The 22,124-nt window shown below is 39.3% G+C and overlaps 1 protein-coding gene across 3 annotated transcripts in view; it reads right to left on the bottom strand.

Annotated features, from left to right (window-relative positions):
- Positions 1 to 1,643: 1,643 nt before the first annotated feature.
- Positions 1,644 to 22,124, bottom strand: part of efr3a (EFR3 homolog A (S. cerevisiae)) — a 268,889-nt gene continuing 248,408 nt past the window's right edge. For all 3 annotated transcript variants that reach the window (XM_033998812.3, XM_033998811.3, XM_033998813.3), the window contains exons 21-24: positions 18,310 to 18,358; positions 12,776 to 12,879; positions 12,612 to 12,661; positions 1,644 to 5,301 (exon numbers count right to left, since the gene is read on the bottom strand). In XM_033998812.3, the coding sequence (XP_033854703.1) occupies positions 5,196 to 5,301; positions 12,612 to 12,661; positions 12,776 to 12,879; positions 18,310 to 18,358 (309 nt within the window). In that variant the 3' untranslated portion in view covers positions 1,644 to 5,195. The remainder of the gene's footprint in view (positions 5,302 to 12,611; positions 12,662 to 12,775; positions 12,880 to 18,309; positions 18,359 to 22,124) is intronic.

Here is a 22,124-nt window from a genome sequence, read left to right as displayed (position 1 = left end):
GTTTTTAGAAAAATACTGTTAAAAAAGTAAAACTAAATTAAAGCTGTAGTCCCTCATACAATAGGCCGCAATTGCATCCTTACATCATTCAAATGTAGTCTTAGTTTCCTTATATCAGTGTGCATGTTGGCTTTGTTATCCCCATTGCTATACTTCTTGCAGTGTAGATGCATATTTCACAGGAAAATGTATCTAATTATATCCCAAATTGCTGGCACTTCTATTCCATATCTGTCTATGGTTGTATCTGTCTATGGTTGTTTCTAAATGAAATGTGTGCCGAATGAGCAGACTGATGGGCAGTGAAGTTTATTCACAGTACTGTCATGAAAAAAATAACATTTTAAAGATAAACATTGGCCACGATACCAAACATTTGAAAACACATATTTTAGAAAAATACATGGTAATGTATTTTTTTTGTTTAAATAGAAATGTCATCATCAACCCAAACAAACCCCTTTGAGTGACTTTAGGTCAAAACCAGGACATTTAAATGTCTATTGGTTTTAATACTATTGGAAATATGAAAACAAAAACACAATAAACAGCAAGCAAGCACAGGTTTATTTATTTTAGGTTTTTAAAATTGGAAATGGGCTACTGTTAAAATGAACTCTTACAGCACATGGATGAAATGTCAGCACTGGTTTGAGCATGGATACATACTGTACAGTAAATTAATTGTTTCTCATTCCCAAAAGGAACTTTCCTTTCCATTTTATTAATCAATCTATACTCAGTGTAAGAAAATGTAAAGATTAGTTCACATTTCACAACAAAAACATTATAAACCAAATGTAGCTGTTTCCAAAAAAGGTATTTTTTTTTCAAATGCATTGGACACTGTCTCTTCTCCCCAATTCAGAAAAAGAACTAGTTATACCTTACTACACAACCTAAGTTGCAGTGGTTATTTGTTTTAAAATCAATACACATTAAAATAAGCAGAACAAAAAAAACATGTCCATGATTATCAATGATGCAGACTCTCAAAAATATAAAAGATTACACTTAAATGTTTAATAATGTATTATCATAAAAATAGTCTCTAAGATTTACACCACATGTATTATTGTATTGGATAGAATATGAACAACTCACAAGAGTATTAATATTGCATGATGGTCAAAGATAGACCGGTAGTTTTTTGTCCTTTTGTCAGTGCAAAAATTGTGATAAAAAAACATAAAAAACTAGTTTTTTTTTTTTTTTTAAGCTAATAGGTTCCTGCATTTAAGACTAAAAGGGGAGAGCTCAACGGTGGACCAATTCAAAAGTTTATTGTTTCATTTTAAGAAGCAATTATTTAAACATGGATTGCAATTTCAAGTACTAAAATTTTTTAACATGGAAGATATACTCAAATGTTGACCCCTTGTTTTTTATCATGGTGTATTAAGATATCCAGAAAGCTGATCTTGCTTCAACAATAACTCAACTTCCATGCTTCACGTTAATATGTTTTCATGAACCAAAGACAGCTGCTTATAACACCATTAAGTACATTCAAAGTTGTTTTTTTGTTTTTACACAATTTCAGCACTGGTTTAGGTCAGACTGGACATGTATAGATGGTATGGTTAAGTTCAAGTTTTAACTATTCAGAGAGAACAAATACATAAATAAAAGTAGAAGCAGTCAAGAGCAGACATTCATTTAATCTCTACAAATTGCACACAGCATCACTGATTTTGCATCGTTTTTGCCTTTGGTCTCAGCCCTTAATTGTACCCTTACAGTATACATTACATTATAGTGATTAATCAAACCAGACCAAACAAAATGTATCTACTTGTCCTACAATGAATTACACAACATCAGGGTCACTGTATCAGGTCTATTGGTACTAATGTGTGCAAATAAAATTATATTCTTAAATTATAATTGGCCAACAGCATTTACTGACAGTATATGTGGGAGTCTGGAACCAACTCCCCAGTAATGTTGTTGAAGCTGACATGCTGGGATCCTTCAAGAAGCTGCTTGATGAGATTCTGGGATCAATAAGCTACGAACAACCAATGTTATTATGAATGCTATACTGCACTGCACAGGCATCCACAATGGTTATAAATGCAAGTACAATTACACCAGATATTGTTGGTATCTAATACACCATTTATCTAGTTTAAATCATTCATTGCTTTGGTGCATTTTTCATTTCAGAAGATAAATGGGAGACCATTGCTGGTAGAGGAGAATAATGTAGACACAAAAAGAAGCTACTGACTAGTTGCCTGCAATACAGTAGAACAATGACTTTAGGTCTTTATTCTTAAGATGTTAAAATACCATTAGCTTCAGTACCCTTCTCACTGCCCACCCCCCTCGTGCAGTTTAACTTTATATCTAATATATTTTCTTGACTTGAAGAAGGTACAGTACTTCCCGTTAGAGCAGCTTTCTCTTCCATCAGTAACTGCTATTTTTTTTTGCCAAACAAGGGGTACATTGTCATAATTTGCCAAAAATGTAATTTGTTACCCGTTTAACTTTTACAGACCCTGATTACATGAGATTTAAAATATGTTGAACTGTTTAAGTGTATTTATTGACAGTCTAAAATTATAGAATTAAGTGATCTTATGTTTCAGGAAAAGGTTAAAAAAGGCACACCTGCTTTAGTTAAGAATAGATTAAAATCGATCAGGGGTATTTTGCTTGATTGCCAAAAATCTGTGATAAATCTAACATAAACAGGAAACGAATTACATAAAATCAATGCACAGATGTCTGCTCCTTATAATTTGTAAATGTATTATTCATTTAGTTGCCACCCCAACTCAGCATGTCTCCATATTAAAACAGAAAACATAATTACATTTTCTGTACCTTGATAAGCATAATTAAATAGAACACAATGTCATAATAAAATGCATAATCTATTCTAGGGGAAAGTATTAAAACACTAGCTTTTCCCTCTGTCTGTGGTTTTATATTCTAGTGGTTTATGCCTTTCTGTTCCACTTTTTGGAACGACTCCCTGTTGAGATTCCATTAAATCCAGGATTGCCATCTGCTAGGCTTTCCAATACCCATGGAGGTCTATGAAGTGTATCCAGCGACATAATATTAAAAAAAAAAAATTATATAAGAAAGAAAATTCAGCACTGAATAAAATGAGTTCCAGCACTGCAGGATAACTGGCTCAATGCCACCCTACAATAAACACACAAACACCTTGTTTTAATACATCAGGTAGAAGCAGGGTCAAATGTGATATGTACTGTAGTGTCCTATTGCATGCAATCAGTGTAAGTGTAACATACTGTATTGTACTAGTTTTAGGTATTGACAAGTATGTTTTACATTTTAGATATTTATGATGGATGGTTTTACCAAAGCTGTTGAGGAAAAAAATACACACACACAAAAAAAAAAACACAACAGTTAAGTCATTATATCTTTACAAGCACTGCACTATTTAGGTACTAAATAAAATGTCACAATTACTGTATAACACTGCACATACAGTACAAGCATGCACTGAGGCAGGGCTTAAAGATTAATTATAATTATTAATTATAGCATTGTACTAAAGCACATACTGCACTTTACTAAAATATTGTATTAGGTGTATTTCTTTTTCTACATGCTGACATGCTATATAAATGATCTTTCATGAAATTATGAGATGGTCATTACCAATGTAGCGTATGTATTTGCTTTTAAAAAGCTTTGCCATTACAATTTTTCACCAGTAATTTTAAGTGCAGAAGATATCCCATTCCCACTAATAACCCACAGAAAGCTGAAAAGCAGTGTACAGTACAGAGTTATGCAACTGGGAGAGTTGTTAATGAACTGGACCACTCCTGGTCCTAATAAAACATGCATACATTTTCATTTGTTTTATTTATTTGCATAGTTACTTTCAGGGTGTAGGTCAATTATCCACAAAATCAAAAATTATTAATTTGTACTTTGTACTGTACCCCAAACAGGTAAAAGAGAGTTTAAAAGATTTTGGTTTCTACACGAAGCTGCTCATTAACGTTTAATATGTATTCTTCATATTTCATTCATGAAGGTCAAACTGCTCTTCCTGCAGAAGCCTAGTAACTTAATCCACCGAATTAAAGCTGCAGTGTCCAATGTGGTTTGATATATTTGTATATTTAAGAAGTATTTTTTGTCATTTAAAATCCATGTAGAAAGTTTAATCTCCATAGGTATATCCTATAACAAATTTCAAATGGGGAGGATGTACTACTTTATATGTGTCCCTACAAGTAAAACACCTCTGAGCAACAAGGTCTACTTTCTGATAAAGCAGAGTGTAAAGAAGACAAAATGATGGAAACGTGGTAAACAGACAATATAATTGTATTTTAGTATGGACTGGACGTGAAAGTGGGACATCACAGCTTTAAGTAAATCAACTACTTTTTGTAATTGTACCTAAACACGGTGATGTAAAGAGTAACTAGCAGGGTTCTGAAAAATATAACGTTACACGTCACCATGTGTTGTACTGTTTAAATAACTGTTTAAATAATGTACCTGTCATTTTTCTTTTCATTGTTAACATCCTGACAACTTTTTACACTTATAACTTTAAAGTCTGATTCAAAGCTCTTTTCAAAAAGTCCACTGTAGTGCACTGATAGTGTAAGGATTATTGCCCACATTGTCAAACAAGTAACACAGCAATAACGATCCATGATGTGGTAAGAAACAGACAAGCCAGAGCACTTCCTGTAGTGATTTAGAGGACAGTGCTCAGACCACAGTGCACTAGAGCAGACATTTTGAAAAGAGCTTTGAACGATATATATTTTGGAACCCCGCTACTTACTCATTAATTGAGCAAAACAGAACATACATTTCAAATTGTAGGTTGTATGTAAGAATTATGTTTATTAAACCAAAACTACCCTAATACACAGTGGTAAAATCATTGAACAAAACAGTACCTTGTGTAAAACATTTGGGAGTTTTACTATTTAAAAATAGTCCCTTGCCCTATCACTGATGATTCTTCATCCATAATCTACATGAAAAATACTTAATGACAGGACTATTTGATTTTTATCAATATTTAAAGTGGTATATCTAACTTACAGACAAATAAAATGAACTTCTTTTACACAAGCAGATACAACATAACCTGATCAGCCTACTTATTTTGGTAGATATTTTGATCTTTTAAATTGCACAGAGCAGTGTGTTCATAAGCATGCAATTTTCAACTAATACACACAGAGATCTGGGAATTTCATCTCATAGACTGGAATGGACTGGCACTGGGCATGTCCTGCTGTGATAGTCACGTTTCCTGATGGGCTGGGTGGAGGCCTGCAGAGGAGAAAGACCAACAGATCATTAGCGTTAAAGTTGTGGGAGCTTTTTTCTATGTGCTTCACAGATAATCAATGCAGTTATTTTCAACTCAAAAACAAATCCTTTACGTTATATTATATTCAATTTAAATGTCCTCTTTGTCTTACTTGAGGGCTCATGCTGAAAATACAAGGTATAGGCACTGTCAGTAAGATGATGTTAGAAGTAGTGGATGGAATGTCAGCACTGATTTGAGCATAGACAGGGCCGGTGTCAGCACCCTATGCCAGCTATCCTACTCAAGCAGCCTTCGTGGCTAGACACGTTTAGTTTTCTAAACTAAACTAAAATGTATGCGTGCAGTGGAGTGACACTTTCTAGATCTCCCCTTTTTTTCTTTTCCTGCTTGCATCCTGTTCCCTTAGTCCCACCTCTTCTCACTTTCTATTGGATTTCATCCTCTCCAGTTCTTCGTAAAACTGAAAGCTACTACTTTATGTGATGGATGGACAGAAACCTGGTCTGTATTACATAAATGGAACAGATTTCACAGATTTCACAGACCCGGATAGCTGAGGCCTGACAATCGATATGTGGGTAGGAAAATTAGATCTCCAACAGGTCTGGTTACTTTTACAACAGGTGATGATATCTGGTTTTTCGGTACCAACTTCTGTTTTATCACTGGTGGCCAGAAATGCTTATTTAGCTTGGCTACTGGTGGACTCCATGTCTACTCCATGTTTATTGAAACAACTTTTGACTGTTTAATAAAAATTCACAATGTTACTAACTGATTCAATTGTCTCCAATAATATGCAAAACCTAACCAGCTTAAAAGAAACGACAAACAGCCCAACACATTCAGCTCAACACAAGCCTAGTTTGTTTTGCAAGTTAGTGGTGGATTTTAAAATCAGCTCCTAAAATACTTTCTTCTTGCTATACTGAACTATGAACTACAGTCATGGAAAAATATTGGCAGTTTGCAGACTCTCCATTACACCTAAATTAGAACAAGCCTGTTGACAATGTTACTAGGCAGCATTGGGCTGGTGAAACCAGCTCTTCCATCTCATCTTTATAGGCAGCACTGGGCGGATGAACCCAGCTGTTACATCTCATCTTTATAGACAGCATTGGGCTGATGAACCCAGCTGTTACATCTCATATTTATAGACAGCATTGGGTGGATGAACCCAGCTGTTACATCTCATCTTTATAGACAGCATTGGGCTGATGAACCCAGCTGTTACATCTCATCTTTATAGACAGCATTGGGTGGATGAACCCAGCTGTTACATCTCATCTTTATAGACAGCATTGGGTGGATGAACCCAGCTGTTACATCTCATCTTTATAGACAGCATTGGGCTGATGAACCCAGCTGTTACATCTCATCTTTAGTCACCAGATCCTAAAACAAGTACAAATACATTGTGTGTCTATTGAAAAAGGGATAGTTCTTACTAAAATGTACTCTGGGATCAAACACAGACAACACTTAAGTTCTGGAGTGGTACTATACCCAACAACCTTTCTTAAAGATCTTGTCAATACAGTTTTGCAGTGGATACAACATATACCAAGATTCAAAATAGATTCAGAGCAGTTTTGTTAAATCCCTACAGTTAACAAATGATTAGAAATATTGGGCCACATTTTCAAAGCATTTTCTTCAGTCTTTAATTAATGACAATTTTTTGCATAACCATGGTTCCCTGCAAAAGAAATGTATCCATTACGCAATGGGTTAACCTATTACGCCCAATTCAACTGAACACTTCTACCAAAGATGTGTCTTACACCCGCAACATCAGTACGCCTGTCTCCACCCCCACAGGAGACAAAACTGCGTGCAGGATGGCGCTCAGTGCCATAAATTTTCTACAGCCTACTGCATAGAATGTACGCAGCGACCAAAGAATTGTAATGGATACATTTCTATTTCAGGGAACCAGGGTTATGATAATAACCCAACATTCCCTTTCAAGTATGAAATGTATTCCATTACACAATGGGTAAGTATACCCAAGTTGTCGCAAGGACATGACTTGCAGAACAGCCAATCTGGCGAGACACAGGGCATGCCATAGTTATAAGGCGCGGTAATGCCACAGAATGTAGGAATACCTATGATGTGCTTCCGAGTCCGGCTGATACGCCACTGTCAGCACTCGATCTCTGGTTCCAAAGGCAGGGTTCCGAGGATCCAGGACATTAACCCTGTAAAACCTTGTGAAGGTGTGAGGAGTGACCCACACCGCTGCGTTGCAAATGTCAGAGACCGATGCACCCTGAAACACCCAAGAGGTAGCAAGACCCCTTGTGGAATGACCTGTGACCTTCTCTGTGGGGGGGGGGGGGGGGGGGGGCAAGTTGGCTTGCTCGTAGATAATCTTTGATCTGTCTCCACGATCCAATTGGACAGCCTCTGTTTTGACAGGGCTTGAACTGAAGGAAGAATAATAAACAAAAATGAAAAGAAAAGAGAAAAAGTAAAAATAAACATAAGTTCATTATTTTTGTTCCTGTATTCATTTGTGTTTATTATTCTTCTCTCCTCTTCTTTCTCTTCAATTTCTTTGGGCCTGCATGTTCACTGCAAGGACATTTCGTCACTTGACACATGCGTATTTCGATCACCTTGAGTGGAAGCTGGATGTGCATTTTGAATTAAGTGCTCATTAAATCCCTTTTGATTCCATGTTGTAACATAATAAAATGTGGAAAAGTCCAAGGGGGGTGAATACTTTTGAGAGCCTGTGACCGAGCTGTTTTTGAGTGGCGTGTGTATGGTGACGTCACGAACCAGGAAATACCAGAAACAAAACAATGGATGGGCGGATGAAGCTGAACACAATGGCGCTCAGCGTTTTATTAACTAAACAAACCAAAAGATTTAAACAGAACAAAACACAAAACAAAAAGGCGCGTTGGCCAAACAAATAGAAACAAATAAGCGTGCTGGTTTTAGCACCAGCACAATACTTAGCAGTTGTTTTTAATCTTTCTCTCTCCTCGCTCTCTCCGCTCCCCGTACTCTCCTCTCTACACTCTCTCCTCACAGCACGGACAGCTGCAGGTTCTTATACTCTGGCCGAGGGGTTAACTAGCTGTTAATTATCTTATTACCCCTGGGCCACAATCTGCACGAGTTTAGTAAGGATGCGTGACTGTCAGCTAGTTAAATAATCAGTAGCTGATCAGCCACGCATCCTCACAATGTTTTTAATTTATAAAAACAAACAACAAATACTGCAAACCGCAAACAAAAATACAAATAATAATAAATATATATGTATAGGGGCGGGACACTCCGCCACAGAGCCACTGTATATTTGTATTTGGACTAGTTTAAGTTGTAATCCTATAATATCTTATTTGAATTCAAAATCATGTAGGAACCACCAATATTGAAATACTCTGGACAACACTTCTACTGAATATCAAGGAAACAGCAATTCCTCCACCAATATGTGACTGAATATATTTCAATCTCTGTCGACTTCAAATGTTCTTTCAACTCTTCTCTGGTGATCAAATGTGGGCTAAGTTAGAAATTTGATTACAAGGATTTTAGACGTCTTACTCTGTGGCCTCCCACACCAAGGCAAACACTAGATTAGTTATCTTTATCAGATTTTCTGAAAAAGGTATCTCTTTTCAAGATTGTCACAGTTCAGAGACTTGTTTGTGTGTCAAGAGCCTTGGGTTTTGTGTCAGGAGCCCTGCTTGATTTATAAGGTGTCCTGTCCTCTCAGTAGTGTCAAGGCATTCAAAACCACCTGGTTTTACCTTTTGAAAGACACTGCCGGCATGTCACAAAGACGGCCAGAGTGGGTGGCGTCAGACCGGAAGCAGGAAGGAATTCAACAGAGAGATGTGGTTTGTTTAAGCTGAGCGCGTGATCGCGCTCAGCATTTAATAATTAACAGCACAGAAAATAAAAGGTTTGAAAACAGCACAAAAACAGGACACGGCACTATACGCCAAAATAAAAAGACAAACAAAACGGACTACACAGTAAACAGACAGTGCACAGACAGACAAACGAAACACGGTGAGTGAGACAGTTATTCACTTTTATATTTACGTTCTTTCTTATTATTTAATTTCTCCTTCTCCACACTCGTTCTCCACTCACCGAACACCTAACCCCGACTGAATGAAAATGTGCCTATTTATACTGTTGTGCTGGGATTCAATTACTAATTAATTATTCACTTGAATCCCAGCACGTGAATTAATTCTGTGCAACCCCGTGCTCACATATTACATTTAATCAGCACGTGAAGTGATTTGTGCTCTCCTCGTGCCTAAATACAAATCTACACTTTTTAAATACACGTGAAACACAGACCCGTTTATATCCCGTGTACCAATCTATACACCAACATTAACACACACACGCAACATACAACACAGAACACACAAATGCACACAGGGGCGGGGCACTTCGCCACACGGCACCACAGGATTTATTCAGCGCTGGTGAAGATAAACCACTTGTCCAGTACTTAGTTTATGACTCTTTTTAAAAGCATTCTTGTCAGTGGGGGAGTTTGTGACAAGAAACCAAGTAGACACAGATAATGGCTTAGGACCCCCCTCTGTATATTACAATTCTGTTAATTTCATACACAGAATGATATTATGACCCACTCTGATGCTATGCACGGTATGCACGGTACGGCACGGGGCACGTTGCGGTACGGGGCATGGTACAGTACGGTGCACGGTGAGGCACAGTATGGTACATGGTGTGGTATGGTGTACTACCATGCATGGTGCAGTACGGTGCACAGAGGCACGGTACAGTATGGCAGTACGGTACGGTACGGTGCACAGTGCACGGTGCATGGAGGCACTGTATGGTGTATCAGTGAGAGAGTGCCTGCTTACAGTTCTCTCTCACTGATAAGCCTTCACAAAGCAGTGCCAAAGCTGCCCGCTATTGTGGCATGGGCAGCAGAGCAAAGCTCTCTAACTGCTGGGCTACAGCCCACAAGTTAGTCTGTGCAGCCTGAGAGCTAAACACAGTGCCTGTCCAGGAGTGCTGGCTTGCAAGCAAGTCCGAGCCCAGACTGCTGCGACTGCTTAAGCAGTAAGCCGCACGCACAGCACCTGGAATAAAAAAAAGGGAGAACACAAATAAAGCAGTTTCAGCCACAATATATATTTAAACGTAGTTTAAACTCACAATATGCTTGTAAAAAACAAGACTAATAAAACTCCAGCCAGAGTTAAGGTAGAAAAGAGAGAATAAATAATATTAATAATACTGTGTCACCGATCTGTGGGTGCAGGAGCAGGCAAGCCCACTGCTGCTGCTGGCCAGAAGGCCGCGAAAACTTACGGTAAAAAACAATTAAATTATTTAAACAATTTTTTGCCTCGGCGGTTTATCCCAAGGGGAAAAAACAAGCAGAAATAAAATAAGACAGGGTTATCTGACTGCTTCTGGTCGAACCTAGTGAATTTTCACTCTCTCAAATGCTGAGTCACTCTCTGTGTAAGATGAAAAGGCTGAAATCGAAAATGATGCTGAGCGCTGTCCTGCACGCAGTTTTGTCTCCTGTGGGGGTGGAGACAGGTGTGCTGACGTCACGGGCGTAACACGCAGCTTTGGTAGAGTGTTCAGTTGAATCGGGCGTAATCGGTTTGTGTAACGGAATACATTTCGTACTTGAAAGGGAACAACCGTTAATTTTACAAAACTAGAATCAAACAACTAAGTAATAATTTCAAGTCCTCTTAAGCACTCTCAATGTATTTTGGTTTTCATTTTGCAACATTAACATGAGTTTTTCTCCTTTTCAAATAATAGGAGTTAATTATAGAATGGAGGAAACACACTGAAAATATGGCTGTGAACAGGCTGGCTGTAGGCATGACATCAGGCCAGAAAGAAACACACAGACAGGCAGTACTGGCAGGTGAAACTGAGACGCTGCGGCGCTCAGTGTTTTATTAAACATACAGAAAAATAAAAGGTTGAACAAAAACAGCACATGGCACATTGAGCCAAAATAAATAGACAAACAAAAACAGACTAACACTAAACAAACAGTGGACAAACAGACAAACAAGTACAGTGCTGGTGCTTCCAGCACGTTGTAGCAATTATTTATTTTCTTACTTTTTATTCTCCTCTCCACACCCATTCTCCACTTACGAACACACAACCCTGAGTGAGTAAACTATATACTGTTGTGCCGGGATTCAATTACGAATTAATTATTCACTTGAATTCCAGCACGTGAACTAATTTGTGCAATCCCGTGCTCACATACTTTGTCTGCACGTGAAGTGATTATGCATCCCCGTGCCAAAATACAACTATATATTTTAAATCACACAGACACATTTATATCCCGTACACCAATACCTATACACCAACATTAACACACCACACGCACCACAACACATAACACATAACACACATATGGGCGGGGCACACTGCCACAATGGCCCATTATGTTTAAAACATGTACATTTATAAGTGTTTTACTTACTGTTATCCTAGTGGCAGCTGTATTTTAAACCCACCTCCATTGAACTAAATGTGTTGCAACATCTCACAAGATTACAATGGTGCCCCACATGACCAGAAAATAGGCCATGTGTTTATAAAAGACAACAATTTTTTGTAGGTAACACACTATTAAAACATTTATTTAACAATATCTTTATGAAAAGATGTCTTGCCATTGGCACAATAGGAGAGACAATGCAATGACAAGACATTTTACAACGGGCACAGAAAAGGGATTGCCATGAATTTATCAAGGCAGGCTTTAAAAATATATTGTTACACATCCCCAGATGTTGCTACAACTGTTTAAATAACGTACCTGTAATTTAATCTTTTCATTGTTAACATCCTGACCATTTTTTACACAATGTCAGACAGGTAACACAGCAATAACGATCTGTGATGTGGTACGGCACAAAAAAGCCAGAGCACTTGTTATGTTTTTTCTTTTTTTTTTTAATTGCTCTTCCTGTAGTGATTTAGAGGAGAGATCTCAAACCCCAGAGTAAAAAGTTGTCAGGATGTTAACAATGAAAAAAGAAATTACAGGTACATTATTTAAACAGATGTATCAACACGTAGGGACGTATAACGCCATATTTTTCGGAACCCCGATATTTACTCATTAAGATGGCTTGTGTAAAATACAAAAACAGAACAAAAAAATGTAATATCACCGCTTTACTGTAAATTGTGAGAAAGACCTTAACTGTGTCTTTCTGATAACACAAAATAAGTAGGATAGCTTAGAAAAAGTGGAACTATTGTGGAAAAAATTGCAACTTACCTGATAGTAAGTTCAAATATCTGGGTCAATTTATCTTGCAGCAAGTTTGCCTAAAAGAATAATACAAGTATTTCAGCTTTAAAAATAGAGAGAAATATAAACTTTATTGAATGTAAATTACACAAATCTTTATTACAGACAACTGACATGAAGTGTATTCCTACCTTAGATTCACACTGAGCTGCAATCTCTTCGAATGGAGCTTTCTGGAACTTTTCGATTACTTGACGCCTCTTTTCCTTCTCCTGTTCTTCCATTCCAGTGGTATCTGAGAAAATGAATGTTTCTCAGGCATTATCGCATGTTACATCTTCGCAAACAGATATGAGTATCTACAATAAAAAGTAAGTGCCTCAAAATTAAAGTTGTATTCCTTTTTTATGATGTATGCAATCATTCTAAGTGGTTCTCATTGTAATTCCTCAAATATCGTGCATTTTCATTTTTTGATCAATCTGTGTTAAGACTTTTGAGTTCAGAAGCTGCTCTTCAGTTCTAGTTGTTGCCCTATTCCTAAGCGTCAGCAGCATAAAAGTGGACAGCTGTGTATTTTCAGAAAAAGAAACCTGACCCAAAGTGGCCTAACACTAGACAGTGGCAGCATTAGGGACATGCAAACCACGCAATCACATGTGGCCCTGAGGTAGCGAGGGGGACCCCAGCCAACTGTGGTGACAGTTTTTTCTTTACATTCTATTAACAATATGCACAAATTCAAAACATGACAACACAACAAAGGTGACAGTTACTTGTCACTGGTAACGAGAGAAAGCCAAAGCGCAGTGCATATCGCTTTTCGAGAAGTTGGAGCATGGGGACTGCTGCCAACTACTGCACAACACACATGACTATTAGTGGGGAAAAAAATGACATCACTAATACTGACAAGAGTATTACGACGAAAAAACAGAGGGGGTTATGCTGGAGACTGTAAATGTGTTAACAAATAAAAAATAAAAAAAAATAAAAAAATGAGGTATATCTTTTTTACATGTGATAGACATGTCAAATGTTGTGATTATTTTTGTAACATAATAGGCCTATTCAGTTTCACAGTGCATAAAACAAGCCCCATATGTAACAAGTAGATTAACCCATCTTCTAGCGCAGACCGTTGCTTATGCTTTAATTACCAAAGTGTAGGAGCGTGAAAAAGAAAAATGAAGCGGAATTATCCCAGCGGCGCTGAAAACACTCACAAGAAAAAGCAAATTGTGTGGTAACTTACCCTAAACTAACATCATTCTTTGCATCACAGCAAGCGGAAGGCGATAAGAAGATGCTAGTAGTGGTACGTTGTCAGCTGCAGCTACTAAGGATGTTACTGGACCATGAACTGAAACACCTGCAGATGATGTGGAAACCGAGGAGGGCCCTCACACAGCATGCTGCCGCTAGCACAGCAGATATCAGCATGTTATCTAATGACCCAGCGCTTTGGCCAGAACAAATAAGCAATGCTCAATGATGTGAAATTGTAAAAACATGTCCAAAGCAGATTATGGACATGGAATTTCCACGATACAGCCTCCGTTGCACGCCGTTTTACGAAAGAGAACTACTACATGCACATGAAGAACCATAACAACATTTTTTCAGTACGTAGCTTATATAGTCTCCTTCTTTCAGTGTTTTGCTTTTGCTGTGCACTCTTTAGTAAACGTGATGGCAGTATTTCCAAGGAGGGCTTCAAGGCCTGGCAGTGCCTTTCATGTACTCTTAAAGAACATGAACACTCAAAGCCACATGCACATGGGAACATGGCGCAACCTACAGGTAGGAATGAGCACCAACACTACTATTGATCAGCCAGAATGGAATTAATTTAGCTGGAACAGTACTGGGAATATGTTCTGACTAGATTTGTAGCCGTTGTTTGTCACTTGGCAGAACGAAATCTGGCTTTTCGTGGACATACAATGAATGTTCTTGGTCATTGTATTTTGATGATTGGAAACCCTAAATACGTCAAATAAATGCATAAATAATAATAATAATAATAATAATAATAATAATAATAATAATAATATTATACGTGATGACATCTTTAGATTTTTTTTTTATTTTTTATTTTTTTTAATTTAGTCGTCGCCAATTATTTTTACCCCGGTTTTCACCCCAATTTAGCATGCCCAATTATTATCTGTATCCCCGGCTCACCGCTCGCAACCCCCCCGCCGACTCAGGAAACGGAGGCTGAAACACGCGTCCTCCGAAACGTGCTCCTTCCAAGCCGTCATTTTTCGCACTGCAGATCCACAGCAATGCTACCAGACCTATAGTGCCGGAGGACAACACAGATCTGGCGGCTCCGCTGCAGAGCCACAGGCGCCCTATCGGCCACAGGGGTCGCTGATGCGCGGTGAGCCGTGGATTCCACTGCCGATTCCCCTAAGCCCTCCCTACCCGGGCAGCGCTCAGCCAATTGTGCGCTGCCCCCTAGGAACTCTCGGTCACGGTCAGCTGTGACATAGCCTGGATTCGAACCAGCGATCTCCAGGCTATAGGGCACATCCTGCGAGGAGCGCCTTTACTGGATGCGCCACTCGGGAGCCCCAACATCTTTAGATTTTGTAGATTTTGTTATCGGATAATATGGAGTTATTATCATGCTTATTATTGGTAAGATTCAAAGTGGGGGAGAGGCAGAGATTTGCAATAGACACTGTGTTTTAAAGTGAGTTGAAAGCTGCAATAAACAAGCTTCTTTTGTTCGCAGTTTAAAATCAATTGTTTGTCCATTTACTCAAAATAACCAGATGCAGTATGCAACAAAAGCTATCATATACCTAATAAACAGTGTGTTTATATTTTTATAACCGCTAATTACTGTTATTCCACATCTTGGAATTGTTTCAAATATACTGGTCTGGCAGCCCTGCCCTGGTAGGGGACACAGAATCAAGTATTGCATGGGGCCCCTAGGGGGCAAACGCAGCCACTGACACTAGATGGCACATGCTCTAAAAAAATGAAATGTCTAAGAAAATGAAAATTGAAGCCACTTATTCTTTAACCCTGTTTTCTTTTTAAAACAATATTGATATTTTTTAGTTTTTCTTACCAGGTGGTGATTTATTTACTAATAGCATTACTACATACAAAAAACAGATACTGGAAAGAGTTTGAGGGTATGGTGGTATTAAGATGCCCTTCTCTAAGCTTATTATCCTTCACTGGGGATTTAGTGGACATGGTCGGGTTCCATTGGTATTAGAAAATGGATATGTTAAAAAAAAAAAAAAAAAAAAAACACATTCAAACTTTTTCTGCTTGTTTTTTTCATGATTTTATGCAGCACTAGTTTTTATTGCAAATGAATACAAACATTTCCTCATTATTCCATGAGAAATGCGTTTTGCAATTCCATCTGTGGTCTGGCAGCCTTCAGGCTTCATTATACCAGCGGTGGACTATGTCGCGTTGTAGGTATTTCCAATAGCCTAAACAATGCCTCGATATTAAAAGAAACTGTTCTACTTACATGGAGCTGTACAGATAACTTTTTTATTTTTTAATTAGGATTTGAGTGCAGGTTTGTGTATTTGTGCAAGTTTCAGTATTTAAGCTACCATTCACAAAATCAAAAATTTAAAAAAGTTTTAGTAATTAAAAATATCTAGTAGTCTATGGCCCATACGCATAAAAGATGGCAGTAATTTCTAGCCGTTAAAAAAAAAAATACTGGGCTGTATTTAACACACGATTTATAAAACTACAGCCTGATTTTAGATGTGATTTACCGTCACGGATTGTTACTGTGAGATTATATCTAAGCAATTGTCAGAGGTATGCAAATGGACTGGGCCCCTGCTTACGACATCAGCAGCATACACCGTCTGATTACACCATCACGTTATGGCCACTAAAAAGTTCCTGGATGCGAGTGATAGGTTAGGTTAGGGGCAGTGTACGCTTTTTGATGAAAAAAAAAAAAAAGATTACATTTTTATATTGCTGATATGTACACGAAAAATAACTGTAACCACCAGAAATGTAATTTTTGTCATAATTCTTGATTTTACATTTGGTTGAAAAAAGGATCCTCTAATGTTAGACCATGTTTCCTTTCCAGTGCACAAGAAAGTATAGAAGCACTGGAGCATCAGCAAGCTCCGGTTATTTTTCTCATATGTTTACAACTTTAGTTTGAATGTTACCATGACAAATGGTACAGAAAGACAGCACTGCACAGTTACATTAAAATACAATTCATCGTTAAATGGTGGAAAAAAAAAACTGTTTTTATTTTACTGTTGTTTTACTGTATTTATTCAGTTTGCAAATACCTGCACAACTCATTCAAATACAAAACATACAATAACAATACATCTAAATTCAGTTCCTCCTTCAGTATACCTTACCGTACAAAAAAAGCCTTTTTAACTAAAATAAATAAATACAGCTAGATTGAAAAATCCTGCCTGTCACGCTATACTCGGTTTCATAGTGAAATCAGATTCAAAAGCCCTACATATTTCTTGCAATTTATTTGTAGTTACTAAAATATAACTAACTAGACCTACAAGAATACAATCCAATTTGACACAAATATGTATTTTTCAATATAAATAGTAAACTGCGCACAGACAGTTATCAATAAAAACTCGCTCACATCAAAATCCAAATCATGCAGTGAGTTTGTAACTTTCATTAATACGGGAGCAGCCTTGTTTCTAGCAGTTCAACTCTTCAGTTCATGTTCTAGTTCTCCACAGGGGTGAATAATTGTGCTCTTGTTAAGTGGATACCTACTAGAATCACGTGATCAGAGTAATCCAGAGGGTCAAATCTGTGGGGTCTTCTCACTCTTCTGGGAGGATCATCTTCAAAGATATCTCCCTTCTCTTGATGTACAGCCCACACAAGCACATCGAAGCCTTCCATTTTCTCCACAGAGCAATGAATAGGCTACTAACCTGATTTATATGTTTTCCAGCCCGTAAGTAGCCTATCCTTTTCAGATGAGTTAATAATGCAATTTAATGTATGCGTTGCAAATACTTAAATGACCTAATTATCGCATAATTAAACAGACGTTTTTTATTATTACTATTGGCTTAAATTCACGTTCCTAAACATATCAATTATGCTAGGAAATTAGACCATTAAGACACATCTCATTCTTTGCCTGGTTTGAGGCACATGGTAATTATGATGCCGGTAAGGGTCAATTAACGGCACCAGAAAAATGAAAAAAATGGTCTCCAAAGGCACGTTATTCAAATTTCATGATGAGTAATGTTTATTGACGGTAAATGGCTTTTATGAATCACATGATGAAATACTGTCATGGTAAACACTATTACTGGCACGATAAGTGAGACAGTACGTTTGTTCAGTAACATGTTCATAAAGTTTATTCAAAGCCTCCTTCCTGGCTTTGTTAGAGAAGAGAGCACCGTGCCGTCCTTTGTTGTTATTATATGCTGAAATAAAGCTGCTGACAGTAATCACACTGCATCCAGTTGTTTGATAGCAAACACTATTCTTGATCTTGATTCAGATTGACAGACAACTATCAGAGGGCGTGTACAAGAATGGAGATTTTCTTTCATCAAGCAAAAAAAAAGATAAAATACATGAATACTTTATTTACGTATTTTCCGGCGAATTGCTTTGACATATATCTTATATGTTACAGCCTTCCTGTACTTGTGCCAAAGCTGTTCTCTAGGCAGCACAGTTTCTCACTTACCTATGGCTTTCTTCAGTGTGTCAAAGGTTATTTCTTCAGCTAACCTTGTCTGTAAGAAAGTATGATAAATTATATAGAACAAAATTAGAGTTTAATGCAAACGAAGGAAATACAAACATACATACTGTATGTATTATCACAAAATATATTGTTGCATTGCATATCAAGCATTAACCCTTAAATGTATATATTTTTAAAAAACAAGCATTATGCTTTGCATATCGTTTATATGGTTTTATGTTGTCCTACACATATTATATTATAGGGGTGAGTTTGCAGATTTTACTATTTCATTTCAACATTTAAAGCAAAGGACTTGGCCTTTACAAGCAAAGGATATTAAAACATTTATACAAATCTGACATTTCACAAACAAATAGCTTTACACGAACATCATTTACAAGTAATGTAGGTCTAGCCCAGAACAAAGAAGAAAAATGGTTGGTTATTATCATAAACCTGGTTCCCTGAAATAGAAATGTAATTATTACTGAATAGGTATTTACCTCCTGACCTGAAAGTTGTATACCAACACTGCTCAGCAAGCCTGTGACGCAGTCGTGGCCCCACCCCCGACGGCACAAAGGGACTGGATGCAGCGACCTTGAAGGTTAATGGTTACATTTCTATTTTAGGGAAACGTTCCCTTTCATTTACAAAATGTAGCCATTACCGAATAACAATAACAATAACGAGTAACAAGTAGCTAGAGCGAAAATATTGAGAGACATTTTTCACCTCTATGCCTGTGTTGTAAGGGTTGACTGAGAAGCCACCCTTAACACTCTAGTTCCCAATAGCAGACAAAAACTGTTCAGACTGCCTCCAACATTTTTTTGTCCTGTCAACATAATACGCCAGGGCCCGCACTGGGCAGAGATTATGGAGGTGTCGCTCCCTGTCAGTCTGGAAGAAGGTGGATGGAAGCCTCCAATTCCACAGACTGGTTAACATGGAAATCCGAGTTAGTCTTTGGCAAGGCGGCAGGAATGGTACGGAGCGTGACCATGTCCTGGCCTCTGTAAAAAAAAATAATCAGGCTTTCATAATAGAGAATGGTGATAGCCAGGAAGAAGCCGCTTTAAAAGATAGCAATTTCAGCGCAGCTGAATGCAGGGGTTCAAATGGAGGCTTCATGAGTACATTAAGTACCATGTTTAGCCTCCAGCAAGGAACAATGTCCTTTATAGGCGGCTGATGCCACCAAGCCCCTTTTAAAAATTGTCCTGCCAGAAAGTGAGCTCCTGGGAAGAGAGTCAGTCTTGACATGGCAAGCTGAATAGCTGCCAGATAGACCTTTAACATAGAGGGGGATTATCCTCTCGCCCAAAAAGGGGTCATCTCACTCTTCTATGCATTCTGTAGAGTGTCAAACCCTGTTGGAAAGTCCCAGACGGCTCAAATGCAGCCATTCAGGAGCCAGACCCAGAGCTGCCAGCAGTCTCCGCGGGTCAAAACCCAGGTTCTCCTGGTCCATTATGGGGCTACTTAGAGCACCTTGGCCCGGTCCTGCCTGATCTCCTTCAGACACAGCGGGAGCAAAGCGAGCGATGGGAAGGCATATAACTGGTGTGCCAAGGCATCTATTCCCAGCGTCTCCCTGCCTCTTAATATGGAGAACCAGAGGGGACAGTGGGTTGATTCCTGGGAGGCAAAGAGGTTTATCTCTGCTCTCCTGCACCTCTCCCAGATGAGGCTCACCACCTCGGGTGAAGCCTCCAGTCTGAGCTGCTGGGTACTCCCCTTGAAAAGGGGGGTCTGAAGCCCATTTCATCATCCCGGCAGATGCACTGCCCGAAATGAAAGGATGACCTCAGAGACCCGGCAGTGTCCTTGGATAGGAGTGCTAAATTAGGCACAATAGACCAAGACGGCAATAGAGGCTCAACCAGCCAGGCCCAGCTTCTCCTCATTATGCACCCTATATAGGGCGTCTAGCAGGAGCTGTTGCCAGATGGTCCCAGGAATGGGTGGATATGTGAGAGGTGGTAGGCTCATTGTCGAAAATCGACTGCCTTTTTTTCCCTGCTTTAGGCCAGGGCACTGGCAAGATTGCAGTGGCCCTTTTGATTAGCGGCATAAGCCCTGCCGACAGGAAGAGCTTAACTGCAGGGGACGTGCTATCAGAGTTTACATCCTCAAATGGGAACGCCAGCTCCTGTTCACCCACCTACTCAGAGGTGGCAATGGACAGTCTGCCCTCTTGTGGCCAATCAGTGTTTGCAGCCCCATGGAGCCCCAAGTGGACATGCGGGGCAGGTGGCGCCAAACGTTTCTGCCGTAATTCAGGGAGAACGGTTCACTGGTGGGAAACAGCTGCCCAAAGCCTTTCCATCTGCTCCGGTCTGCCGATCGCCTGGAATGGTGACTTTTCTTCCTCTTCCACAGGGGGAGGGGATGGAGAGGCAGAGCTCGAGGAGGATAACGAAGACCGTAAGGATGGTTCCCTGCTTGGATTACTTTTCCAGGTGCATCATCCACTCTCCCTTGGCACAGAGCCATGGGTGAGGAAGCAGCCACCTCTCAAGAGAGGGTGATGGGGAAGAGCGCTGAGCTTAGAGCTGCGGGAAGCTGTTTCTCAAGCATGTGCTTGGAGAATGGGGCACAAAACTCACAGAAGCCATGATTAATCAGTGTCTCCTTGGCGTGTTCTGGTCCCAGACAGTAAGAGCAACTACCGCGCTTGTCCTCAATAGGCAGACCGGCCTTGCATGTCTCACAGGGATAGAACCCAGGCATGATGCAAGGAGCAAGCAATGCAGTGTACAGGTACAGTTGTACAGGTGCTGCCTCAATCTGCTCAATCTGACCAGGTGGGTCAAGACCAGAGCGGAACCAGTTTGGTACCAGACCGGACCTAAGCACCGGTCAGTAGCGGGCTGGAACTGGGTCGGTACAATGTCGGTTCGGTAGCGGTTTGGTGGCTTTAGCACCGGGTCAGTACTGGTATGGTACCGGGTCGGGAGCGGAGCGGTGGCTTCGGTACTGGTTCAGTACAGTTCCACCGGTTTGTAGTAACCACAGGTGGCAACGTACATGGATGCCCACCTGTAAAAGCCACTGGCAAAACCACTCGGTCAGTACCACACACATGACTTAGGGAAGCCTGCTGGTTAGAATGGACTAACAGCCTTCACAATGGTGATGCTAAAAGCTTTCACCAAAACGGCATCAAGATACTGTGGATAAATTGCAAGCAACAACAACTGATGCGAGTATCTCGATCCTGTGCAGTGCTGCTGAGCCCAGCAGCTGCTCTTGCTGCACGTGTGCTTAGCACCACTTTGCAGATAGGCCTGCACGTATATGTCTATAAAACAGAAAACACACAAAAATGAGAAATAAAATAAGCTCCAGCAAGAGCTATGCAGCCTGGGGGGAGAGCACAAAGTCAGCCGACTTATCATGCTTGATCCCTGGGAAGCAGTGACTCGCGCCGTAACAATAAACAGGCTGCAGTGTACACAATACACGTAATTAGTAAAAACTATTACAGTAGCTAGTTTAAAGATGTAATTTGTGTAAAACCCCAATAAATGTGAAATATATACACATAGAAGCAACAATGTACTTATCTGAACAAGTCAGTCTTGAAAGGAAAAATGGCCATGAGATCTGTGAGCACAGTCCTTTTGTGCTGTCGGGGGTGGAGCCACGACTGCGTCACAGGCTCGCTGAGCAGCGTTGGTATACGATTTTCAGGTTTCTGGTCTTCAGGAGTTAAATACCCATTTGGTAATGGTTACATTTCATACTTGAAACTGAACCAGTTTTTGACAAGCATTTGTCCCAGTAATATCATATAAGGATTAACT

Source organism: Acipenser ruthenus, chromosome 4, assembly GCF_902713425.1.
Source record: "Acipenser ruthenus chromosome 4, fAciRut3.2 maternal haplotype, whole genome shotgun sequence".
NCBI lineage: Eukaryota > Metazoa > Chordata > Actinopteri > Acipenseriformes > Acipenseridae > Acipenser > Acipenser ruthenus.
The sequence above is the reverse complement of the archived record's forward strand: the minus strand, read 5'-3'. Positions and strand labels throughout refer to the sequence as shown.